Source organism: Diceros bicornis, chromosome 17 (assembly GCF_020826845.1).
Source record: "Diceros bicornis minor isolate mBicDic1 chromosome 17, mDicBic1.mat.cur, whole genome shotgun sequence".
NCBI classification, from domain to species: Eukaryota; Metazoa; Chordata; class Mammalia; order Perissodactyla; family Rhinocerotidae; genus Diceros; species Diceros bicornis.
In genome coordinates, this window is record NC_080756.1 from 31,521,109 (window position 1) to 31,533,396 (window position 12,288).

At 37.3% G+C, this 12,288-nt stretch overlaps 1 protein-coding gene across 3 annotated transcripts in view; it reads right to left on the minus strand.

Annotated features, from left to right (window-relative positions):
* The window catches only part of BICD1 (BICD cargo adaptor 1), a 212,110-nt gene that overhangs the window by 27,822 nt on the left and 172,000 nt on the right, over nucleotides 1–12,288 (minus strand). For 2 of the 3 annotated variants that reach the window (XM_058558540.1, XM_058558541.1), the window contains exons 5-7: nucleotides 10,498–11,592; nucleotides 6,476–6,627; nucleotides 3,826–4,033 (exon numbers count right to left, since the gene is read on the minus strand). In XM_058558540.1, the coding sequence (XP_058414523.1) occupies nucleotides 3,826–4,033; nucleotides 6,476–6,627; nucleotides 10,498–11,592 (1,455 nt within the window). Of the gene's footprint in view, nucleotides 1–2,562; nucleotides 2,757–3,715; nucleotides 4,034–6,475; nucleotides 6,628–10,497; nucleotides 11,593–12,288 lie in introns of all 3 variants that reach the window. The other variant, XM_058558542.1, reaches the window with a different exon arrangement.

Sequence of the window (12,288 nt, forward strand, 5' to 3'; positions counted from 1 at the left end):
AAAAATAATATATATTGTCAATAATATGAATATTTTTAGAAGCTACAATTTGTTTGGTATAGATGGTTAGTCAGTTTCTACAGCAATTCATTCCAGAACCTTTTAGAAAATTTTGCTGGGTTGATCTAAGAATTTATTAAGGACTAATCTGGTTGGTTTCTTGATATACAATTGAAAATTCCTCAGGCTATAATAATAGCTTTACTTCTTCCCCTCTTTTATTATTTTAACTTCAAATAAATGGTTAAAAATATAAGGTTTATCAATATGCTAATTTGTCATTAAAGTGATTTTCTGGCCTAGAGATGATTCTAAATTCCATGTTATTTATATCTCTAATCTTGTATATAGTAGTCATTTCTAAGGCCAACAGCATTTTCTGGTTATTCAAAACTAAAGAACTTAAGACAACGTAACGGTACTTTCATTCACGTATGCTAACTAACCCTAGAGTTGGAAGACGTGTACAGTGTGCATAAAGCCGTAGAAAGATTCAGAATGTGTGAAAATGGAAAAATGTTTTGTGAGACTTTTAGTACATGAGAGCAACATCAAAATGGAGCAAAAACCATAAAGATGGTCATACTTCTAACGCAGTGATCTCACTATTGAGAAAAAATTAAATAGATGAGATATTGAATGCATGAGGATATTCCTAGCAATATTCTATAATGTGCAAATAATGGAAAACTATCTCAGTGGATAACAAGAGAGGAAGTAGTGATTAATGTGATAGCAACATCTGAAATAAAATTTATGATACAATAACCTTTAAAAATAACATTAAGTCATAACATAGAAAAGTTTATGATATAATGTTAATGGTTTCCACAATGTAATGACAATGATGTAAAATAGATACTAACATAAACAAGAATCAAATAGTCATATGCAAAATGACAATAGTTATTGTTAATATTTATTATTAATTTTTAATCTTATCGATATGGCACTTTTTAAATTAAAATACAATAGGGTTACTTATTAATCACAGAATTTCTTTTCTAAGTTCTAGTAGATAGTGCTACTAAATCCAGTTGGAACACTAAAAAGACTTGTGGGTTTTATTCAAGTTAGGTGTCTTGATGAATCATTACCACTTGGTGATTCGAAGATACTTCAAGTCACCTTCCGAAGGGGTCTAAAACAATAGGAAATGAGTTATGAAAGCAGAAACACCCAGCAGAGTTTTTGCTTTTTTTTCAGGTGTACATTTTGGCTGTTATGTTCTTCCAACTCATTATCACGAACCATTTCCTCAACCATTCTTAGAATGTTGAACATGTGCTGTATATTTCCACAGCACATCTTCTAATCCCAATTATTAGGCTGATTCATGAATCAGATAAGGAAAGTATTAGAGATCCAAAGGCTGAGGTTTCCAAAAAGGAATTAAGGTAAAAATCCAAGTAAATTAGGTAAGAGGTAAAATCGAAGTAAATAAAAAAAAAAAAATAAAAAGAAATTCTGTGGCGAAGGTGGCAAACTCAAAGTTTACAGTAGGGAACAGAGGATAACAGAAATGAGTGCAGCAGGCTGGGTGTAAGTAATAGGGAGTGAGGGGGACTGTGGCAAACTGCAAAGCTTGCCCTGTTTAAAAGCAGCCACTACACAGCTCCAACAGGTTGCTGACATGCATGAATGCAGACCGAGGGCTGCCAGATATTCAGAATCATTCAAAGGAGTCTATAAATATAGATGTTAATGTGAAATCTCTTAAGTTTCTAACTGTTGACAACTAACTTGAATTAGTTTTAATTTTTCATTCCCTGTGATGGCCTACTAATAGCTGCCTTTGGGTTAATTTTGTTTCATGGACCTCCTGTGTGCCACCTCTGACCTATAGTTAGCATGCAGGGATTTCTCAAAAGGAAGACCTTTATTTGCTGGAAGTCACATTTTCAACTGAGGCCCTTCATAGGAGGAATTAAAAAAAAGACAAATGCAAAACAGTGAAGCTAAAGTAAATTGTGAGCATATTGGTACGCATAAATCAATAAGGCCTTGCAAACGACAAGAACATTAAACTAAGACCTAAATGTTCCTGAGGAGCAAAACCTTAGAGGATTTTACTTTTATCTTCTCTATGATGATTGAGGAGACATTCTGAGTCACTACAAAAAGAGATTAGCCCCAAAGGCTTTTTATAAAGATGGCTCCCTCTACTGAAATTACATTAAAAATGATCAGAACAAAATGACAAAATTTGACCAAATTGGAATCGCTATGAGCTACCAAATTGCAAATAGGATCCAGGTGTGTGTCCTGCATTGCACCTGTTGCTTGTCTCCCCTTCACTTATCCCATTCCTTCCAACTCTCATTTTCCATCCTTAGCTGTTAAAAGGAAGTCCTTGGCGATTCCTCGGGACTGACTGGCTGGCTGAGCAAAGAAGGAAACAGGAAGTTGAGTGGAAAGGCGTTTTTACTTTAGCTGTAGGAATTTACCCTTCATCAAAATTAGACTGTACGGATGGGTGGGCATGAGTGGGAGGAAGGAAGGGGAGAGTTGTCTATTACACTGATCATTTGCATCACATGCACCCAAGGAAAAAATGTTTACCTGGTGGAGCCACGGTTAACCTTTTTTCCTTGCTGAGCCGGTGCCCTTGGATGAATTCACTCATGGAAGGGGGGCCCTTCAGAAGAAATGATTCTGTGGAGGTGGGATCAGGGGGAACTCTTAATAAATTCTGTAGGTAGGAAGCCCCTGAAGTCCTGGGACGGCTCTGATCACAAAGGGAAGGTGAAAATTGTCTTGCAGGAGATCCAAGAAAATACATATAGGAAACAAAAAAGTTTTACTTTAATTACCTTTCAAAGCCTCACCATTGACAACATTATTTATATTGGCATTTAAATTTTTTAACATGTAAATCAAGATTTTTGCTAGTTGTTTAGTTTCCATACCAGGATACAACCCTATTTGGAAACTGTATTGGACACTGGAAAAGAGATTTATTACAGTTAGTAATAGAAAATATTTATATTATTTGATTCTTTACTGAAAGCTCCTAAAATAAAAATTTTACCATTAACTGTAAATACAGGATAAGTAATTGAACATCCAGGACTCTGGAAAGAGGTCACAAAATAATCACTAAAAACCTGACAAGTGATTTTTTCGAGTAATAGTCACATACCAAATGGAAAAGCACAGAAACCTGCTTTTAAGAAAAAGACTATACACATTCCATTTCATTTTACCTAAAGACAGACATCTCCTTTCAGTCAGTCATCAGTTTTGGTAATATGAGCAAAAGTTCCCCTAAGAGAACATACTCATGTCCTTGCCCCGTTAAAGAAAAGCTGGCAAATAGCACCATGACCAGAGGCACAATGACTTAAAATTATCACCCATCTAAAACATAGCTTCATTCTTAATATCCACCTTTTATCTACCAATTTTTAGGCTGGAGGTAAGGGAGAAGCATATTTATGGATACAAGGAACAGCAAAAATGTTGACAGACACTTGAAAATTCCATTATGGTTCATCCAGAGGTAGGGTGTGGGGGACAGAAAGGAATAAACAAACACAATTATCAAAAGGTTTTGATTTGGAAAAACCAACATTAGCAAGGCCCATGTATACATCCACTCCCAGTTTTTCTCTTCCTTCCCTTCCTCCATCCTCCACAATAAGAGCACGTTAATTTTTGCAGTTAACTAAAATCTGGCCACTGCACCATACTATGAAGATCGCTGCATGCATACCTTTTCCTCTGAGTGCCACTGCTGACCCGAATGTTGGGTGTCTGTGGGCCCTGACTATGCAGGAGGTAAGTGTCTATGGTGGGCACGGTGACTGATGCCTCCCCACTTACTTTAGGGCTGCCGATCTTGCTCTTCCCAAGTTTGCCTTTGCTGCGCCGGGACTGCTCATGGTCAAACTCTAAGTCCTCCAGCCGCTGGGTCAGGGCGAGTTTTTGCTGGATAGCCATTCGTAACAAAGTGTTTAGAGTCTTCTTCTCATCCTCTGCAGCTGCTAACTGTCTCTGCATCTCATCCAACTGGGTGACATATTCATCACATCTGGAACCCAAACCGAAGAGTGGTCAGGAGAAAATCTTGGTGAATCTGAGTTTGGAACTTGAGTTGAAAAGTAATGAATTTTACTGGAATTTAGATATTTAGAACAGGTCTTCCTAGAGCAGAACGGAGGTACTATTACAATAGAAAATTGGAAACAGTAGAGCAGGTTCAATAACTGATGGTTCATCTATACAATGGAGTACATACGGGGGCATTCTTAATAGGCGACATCTTAAACCCCAGGGACAGAATTCTTGTGGGGGCTGCTCTATGGGGGCAGAAAAATGAACAGTAAAGTCTCAGGTAATGTTCACAGCATCTTAGATGTGTTACAATAGCTTTTTCTACTGTGTAACGTTGTATTCTTTGGAGAAATGTGACAAGTTTGTTATAGGCTGTCTGCAGAATGCAAAAGAATAATACTGTTTATAAAGAAAATAGTTCCTTCTTTATCTATATTTATAGGTTTTATTTTAATAGAGTACAGACGGCAGCTGCCACTGCTTTCAATATGGCAGATTTGCCTGAATTAGAAACCCAAATATTTCCAATGATTTCTTAGCCAGATGTTAAAGCAATAGGTGTCAAAGAAAACCAAGATTGGCATATGGTTCGATACAGATAGAGCAGGCTGTCAGGAACATCTTTATTCAGGTTTGATACTTGTGCTGCAGCAGGAAGATAAGCTCAGTGATCTTTTCTCCTCACCAAAAGTAAAACCTGAGCACATGTACCTTTGGAAGGAAGAATAATTCCCACAACTATTCAGCATCTTTTTCTGAGTTTATTTACTCACTACGATAATAACAACAAATACTCTTCATGTCCCAGCAGATAGTTAATGACTTTATGGAGTTATCCAAAATGTATTGTACAAATTAACAAACTGTACAATACATTTTCAACAAATTGAAATTAACACAAGCCTTGTGGCATTTTAAAGAAAAAATAGACAAACTACAGAGTTTTTCTCAAGAAAAAACTTGAGATTCATGTGGGTCCCATTTTCTTTAACTTTGGATGTCAAGAGGCATAGTAGGGATACTGCAAGAAAAATCAAGGCTTAGTAAAATGCAATGTGGATTTCAGGACCCTGGATTTGTTTTAATTGGTCAGATAATATTTTCAAAAACACTAAGGCGTAAGGCAGTTACTATAGCCAAAAAAAAAAAAAAAAATTTCTGTGTAAATGCAGTATTTGGGGGTAATAATTCTTATATAAACCAAATTGAGATTTTAAGTGGCCCTTTAAAAATGTTTTGACTTCTTTTTCAAAGAGGAAATGATATGTTTTCTTGATTCTACATGTAATGCTGACTGATTTCTTTCATCAAAGAGGCAGGTATTGTGCAACATCTCCATTTTCTATCCTGCCCCCCACAGCAGCCAGAGGTGTGCATACTCTACTCCCCAAACTCCCCCTGCTCAGAAGTCAGTTCCCCTGCCCCACTGTGTCCCTTGGGCACTCAGCCTCTTCACTGTCATCTCCAAGAGAGTCAGTCACAAAGTATGAGCTTAAGCTTTTCTCTCCTGATACACAAAGGAAGCTGGACAGATTCCAGGGCTCCCCGAAAACCTAGGACTTTTTTTTACACTTATATCAGCTACATATAAATTATTTACTGAATCTGCAAATAAAGCCATCATTATGCTTTGTGAATTCTGTACCAAGTTTACATCATATAAGATATATAATTTTTTGTTTTGGCATTGAATTGTGACAGCAAAAAAGGGATTGCAACACTGTATTGAAAAATTGCAGGATTTTGAAACCCTTGAGTCAATACATTCTTAACAATCACTTCAAGTCTAAAAACAAAATACAGTGGCGCTTCATAATGAAACAGGTAGGGGGAGGTAGTAACTAATATTTGTCTAATGAATTAGTTGGGCAATGTAAAAAATTTGGTGATATATATAATTACGTTTTAGAAATTATAATTTAATTCACAGTGTATTAAAGTCTAAGTAACTAGCTGATATGATAAATATTAATCTTCATTATGAAGGTATCTTCCTCACACAATATTTACTAATGATATGCACTTTATGTACTTCAATCACAGAAATAAATTTCAGAGCCGATAATATAATATTTAGATATTTTAGGAAATGGGTTTTTTTCCTCTTATTGGAGGGTTTTTCTTTTTTTGGTCTAATTCTTTTGGGCACATCAGCTCTAAAATATCTGTTTTATATTAATTTAAAAACACTTCAATGTAAAAGAGTTGCTTGATCCAGTGTGTCCAGTAGAGGGCTCAGAAAAACGGCACAAAAGGTTTTATCTCAGATTTGTCAGAGTGGAATCTCATATGTTTTCTTCACCTCTTGCCCTTTTAGACAGCATGCCAAATAACACTCAGGATGCATGAAGATGCACATGTGAATATTACAGTCTTTTCCCCATGTACCACACCTAATCTTGAAAGAAAAAACTGTTACCTTGTTGCAAACATTGCTCTCAGGGATGAGAAAGTTGCTGCATCTTCTTTCAAAGCCTTCAGTTCATTTCTGAGTTTCGTCATAGTTTCCGTCACCATTGCCTTTTCATTTTCATATTTGTTCTTGAGATTAGCTAACGCCACCTCAGCTGTCTAAAGCAGAAAAATCACAATGCTTACCATTTTCATATCAGGAAAACCGACCATACAGACTTCTTCATGTTGGGCCTACTACTTTCTTTTATAAATGGAAAGTGAAATTGATTTGGTTAAATTTTATATAAACATATACATGTACTTTGGACATAGGGTAGTTTTCTTTTCATGTCAAAATGTGTTGTGAATCCACAATGTGGTTAAATTGCCCTAGAAGCCAGCTGTGAACCAGACTCAGCATCAGGAGCTCAGGGAATGATAGTAGTTCAGTAAATATTTAATGCAGATTGTTGAGAGTGTGTCCTTTCAGACAGAAAGGGAGCCAAAATGAAACTTGATACAAGAAGGATTTTATCAAGGAGAAACTAGTGAAGAAGCACAGCTTCCAACTGAAATGTAATCGAATGTAAACATTCTTGTGTCACCATGCTCTGCGGGCCTGGAACATATAGGATAAAAGACACAGTCCATTGCAATTTACAACATGAGTATACGAGAAACCATAAATCCATATTATATGTTTAAGGAAAAGAATTAACAAAGGAACCAATTATTTCCTAAGTCTTTGCATACAACTTCTTCAAAACAATGAATTATAGTCTAGTTGTTCACAATCTTCATAAAAGCAGAGATTCCAAAATGTTGAATGAATTAAAATATATGTTTGAATTGGGGCTTTGGGCATGTCTGAAGTTCTTGGAATTGAGAGTGTTTCAAATTGAGAACTAGCCTGACACATAGTAGAAAGTGAAAAATAAAACATTGACTGAATCAATGCATAGAATCAACGTATATTTAGGGACAGCCTGCTCGATGCATGGTATACATATTGAAGCCAAACTGGAAACACACCATTTTTACAAACTGCTAACTACAGCTTTTCAGAGTGTGTAAAAATATTTAATGCTAATGAAAAACTCCATTGTTAATGAAAAAAAATCCATTGCTAATGGGATTTCCCAGGAAGGCTACCCTGGTTTTTAACATTTCTTTTTGTGCTTGAAATGGACAGCTTCAACTTTCCTATGCAAAGAGCCAACTTCTATAGAGACATACAGATTCTTTTTTAAATTAAAACAACGTTGGGATAGGATAGTTTGTTAACATTTGGATTCCAAAGTAGTTTCTTATTTGTTTTGATTGATTTTAAATTCAGATTAAAATGAGAAGTTACTCATAAAACACTTTAGTATGTTCTGTCATGCTATAACTCAGTGGAATCTTCAGAACTATTATAGATTCAGAGAATTATCCAGCATGCAGAAATTGACCTCGGGAAAAATGGCAGTTGTTTAATTTTTTAAAAATTTAGACATAATTCATTTAGAACAGATAAATTTAAGTTGTGAAAATGTAATGTAACAAATTTGTAAGCACATGGAGCCACATGATCGGTTACTCATGGGGAGGAGAGGAGAGGAGGGAACGACAGAGAGCAAGAGCTGAAATAGAAGTACAAACGCATTTATTATTTGTGATAAATGCCCCAAAGTACCCAGCTTTGTCTATAGATCTGTTTCTCCACAGGCAGCACAAACCTTTTTCAGAATTAAGAAATTCTAGGTATCTATAACTCGGTAGTAGATTTGCTGATGTCTGCATTTTCCACATTCTCCACACTCCCAAAGTTGAATTTGTAAATAAAAAATCTTGTGTCCAGCCACAGAGATCTTCACAATCATTCCATGAATACATCATCCTATTCTGTGCCTTTCTACTTACTATTCTTTCTGTCTGGATTTATTTCCTCCTCTTCTGGAAAACAACTCTTTATCCTTTAAGAACAAACTCAAGTATAACTGGTTCTGTGAAGTTTTTTCTAACTCCTATAGGAAACATTAGTTACTTCCTCTGCAATGTTCCCATAACTTGGATTACAGCATGTATAACATCAAACTGTAATTAATCTGTTTCTATTCTGACATCCCTGCTAGTCTGTGAGTCCTCTTCTGGAAGGCAGGGACCATGTATTAGCCTTCTTTGAATCTCTAGCATCTAGCAGTTTGGTACACAGATGGTACTTCATAAATATTTGCTTATTTCATCAGAAGACACTGTGCCTACAAAACAATCCTAAAGTATATTAAAAGATTCAAAAAGAATGCAGAATGCCTATTTTAAAACATGAAGATTCTCTTTTTTTTCTTCTACGACAGAATTCTTACCTTAGCCTCGATGATAAACATTCCACGATGTCTAAATATAATGGATGTCATCTGTAGATACCTGAAGCTATTTACAGCACATAGGCATCACAGCAATAGGCCCAACATCATTAAAATGTAAACTAAATGCATGGCTAGAAATGTGTTTTCATTTAATTTACTGAGACCATAAGGGCTGTGATGCTAATGTTATGCAAATGGTACCACAAACCACTGTGAAAATAAAAATGTAGCCAGGAATGCTTTGTACTGCTCTGAATTCCTATGGCACTGTTTATATCACTCTGAAGTGCTTGATGATAATTATACGCATGTGTTAAACTCCTACTAGATTACTAGTCACTTATTTTTGCATCCCTACTTACTACCTGCCATGAAATACGTAATCAATGAATGCTTGTTCACAAATTAGTCTCTCTTGGCTGATCAACCATGCTTATCTCTACTTCTGTGTCAATGAAGCATCTTGACACTTTTATAGATCTAGGTTTCTAGGTTGTTAATATTCAACCTTCAGGAAGAAGTCAAAGAACTTATTAGAATGGCCTGACCAAGAATGACCAAGATATGTTCTTGATAAAGGTTGTCTGAGCTTTATCTAATCACGGTATTGGTTATTTCTGATCACTCTAAATCACTGGGGCTTTGGATGTAGCAGAATTTATGGTAACAAATCTCTTTATTTTGACCTCAAATTGGAGTCAGATCTCTCACAAATTCTTCATTCACCCTAATATTTTCTATTTCCCTGAATTGATGGCACAAAATAAGGTCCTAATTCTGCCCATAGATTTATAGAAAACATGTTTATAGTGCAAACAATATTACTGCTTTTGGTATAGATCTCCAAATTCTATCAATGAATTTATGGGACCTGAAGATAAAGATGCTAGAAAGCTGCACTGTAGTTGACATAATAATGGTTTCCCCCAGAGAAGGACAAAAGGAGAAGGAACTCTGAATCTGACATTAACCCTCACTCTCCAACACTAGCACTGCCTACATTTGCAGGAAGGTATCTGAGGCTGATGACAAACCCAGTCATCAAGGAGATCTAGGAATCAGTCAAGTAGGGTCATGTTGTAGCATTCCTACTTATTCCAGAAGGACAAGATCTATGGTTAGGAAAAATTCTCTACTGCTTAAGATGTGACCCAGGTGAATTAACATCCCTACTGAACCTAAATTTTATACGTGTGGTCACTGGTAGAGCTAGTGCACGTTCTCTCTCTTTATCTCTTTCTCTTTCTCTACCTCTCGATCTCTTTCTAGAAAGCTCCCCTCTGTTTGTTCTAGCTGCCTGCCTGGGTGCCTTTCTTGCTGTATCTCCCTGGTGTAAGCCGCCATGCCAGTCTATTCTGCCATCCCTTGGTCTCCTGTTTCCACACTCAATGACTGCTGCTAAGTACCACTTGAACTGCCTTTCTACATCCGCAACTGCATCTTCTTCTTTGTTCCTGCTTTAACTTCCTCACCTTTGCCTCTATCTAGTGGGGCATAGCTACTCTCCTATTTCCTTCATTCACTCACTTAAAAATAATTATTACATTCTGATCTGGCACTGGGACATAGTTTGTTTTCTTCCTCTGCTGACCAGGAATCTGAACTTTCATCCTGATGATAGTGGACACTCAAAAACATGAAGGGGTAAACTAGTTAAGAAAGCGTTGGCTAGCATGCGTTGCCAATAGAATGAGATCACCTGTTTGTTGGCTTTCAACACGGCCCTCAGGGTGGCGATCTGCTCCCGTTTGGTGCTCAGCAGGGACTTGAGCTTGAGGATCTCTTCCATTAAGGCTTCCTTGTCTTTATCAATCATGGGGGCCAGCTCCTGTGCCGCTGCTCTTTGACGAGACAGTTGCAAGGACCGGTCCACAGCTTTCTGCAGATGCTTGATTTGGTCCCGAATTATGGCATTAAGGTTGTAGATATTCATTGGCTCTTTGCGGATGTCACTTGTATCCAATACTGGAGATGATGGTGGGGCAGTAATAACAGGAGAGATTGTGGGGGTCTTGGTTGGACTTGGTTCTTTGCTGGCCTCTGTGTTTTCTTTTGGAACTGGTTCAGATGAGGTCCTTGTTTCTACTGGGGATGACACCCCCCGCCTGGCTAACCGTGGAGACAAAAGTCCCCTGGGATCATCGGGTCCTTTCAGGCTGCCACTACGGGTGACTCTGCTTTGCCTATAGTAGTCCAGCATGACCCTGTTGGGCGTTTCATTATTACACAGACATACATGGTGATAAAGCTGAGCTAGCTCCTCACTAAATGTCACCAACTCATCCTGGGCTGTATTAAGGGTATTGTGATTTTCGTTAGCTATGCCGGTCATCTTTTGCAACTCCTTCTCCATGTGAGCCATCTTCTCTCCACTCTCCTTGGTGGTCTTCTCAAGGCTTGTAACCTGCTCATCATACATTTGGATCTTACTCTCATACTTGGCCTTCTCTTCGGTATAGTTTTCTACAGATTTATTGTATTTCTCCTTTAAGGTCTTAATTTCAGCTTTCAAATCAATCACCTCAGTTACTGCCACCCTGTATTTGCACTCAAGGATCTCCAAGCCATTGATGTCCACCTCGTAGTCATGGGCCTCCTCCCCTGAGTCCCTGCCCTTCTCCCCATCCAGCTCGGCCTTGAGCTCCTTGCTGCTCTGCAGGCCCCTCATGGCATTAACGTGCTCCGTGAGGCGGTGCACCCGTTCGTGCTGCTCTGTCAGTGCGCCCTTGGTGTGTTCCAGCTGCGTTTGTGACTCCTGGAGATTGGCCAGAAGAATGGCCTTTTCTCGCTCTACCTGTAATGGCAAAAGAAAGTCTCTGAAAGACTTCAATGCAACGCCAGTGATGACCTTAATCCATTCACAGTTGGGCATGTATACATTTAAAATAACCACAGCAGAGCCAAGTCCCCATTATTTCAAATTAAATTGCAGTGTTTTTTCTTATTTCAGCAGTTCTGGTGAGTCAATCAATCTAAAAGTACCTCATTCTAAAAGAATTACGATATGCATATCTACCCATTCAAATTTTCATGCATATACACATACACTCATGATACTTGAATGTTATTCAAATAATCTTATTTTTATCTTTTAACACCTTGCAGAAAACAGAACATGATTTCATGATATACTTTATTTCAAGAGCCTTGGAGTACATCTGCTCCTTAGTTCATGTGGGATAAGTGACTGTCTCGAGGTGCCTATGAATCATACTTTTCTTCCCAGAGCTCAACCCAAAATCAGGTTTAAAACCTAAGGCTTTAACTTACTAAATAATGCTGAGAACCTTAACCATCCCCTTAAAAATAAGCAATTAATCCCCACAAATAGACATGCACTAAATTTAATAGCTTTTAATATAAAAGTCAGAGAATATAGAGTTTTAGGGATAAAAGAACAATTTACAAATCATTTCAATTCTTTCAATCTGAAATAGTAATTTTAAAAATTAGCAATTAATTTGAATAACGAGACAGTTTTGTTATCTTA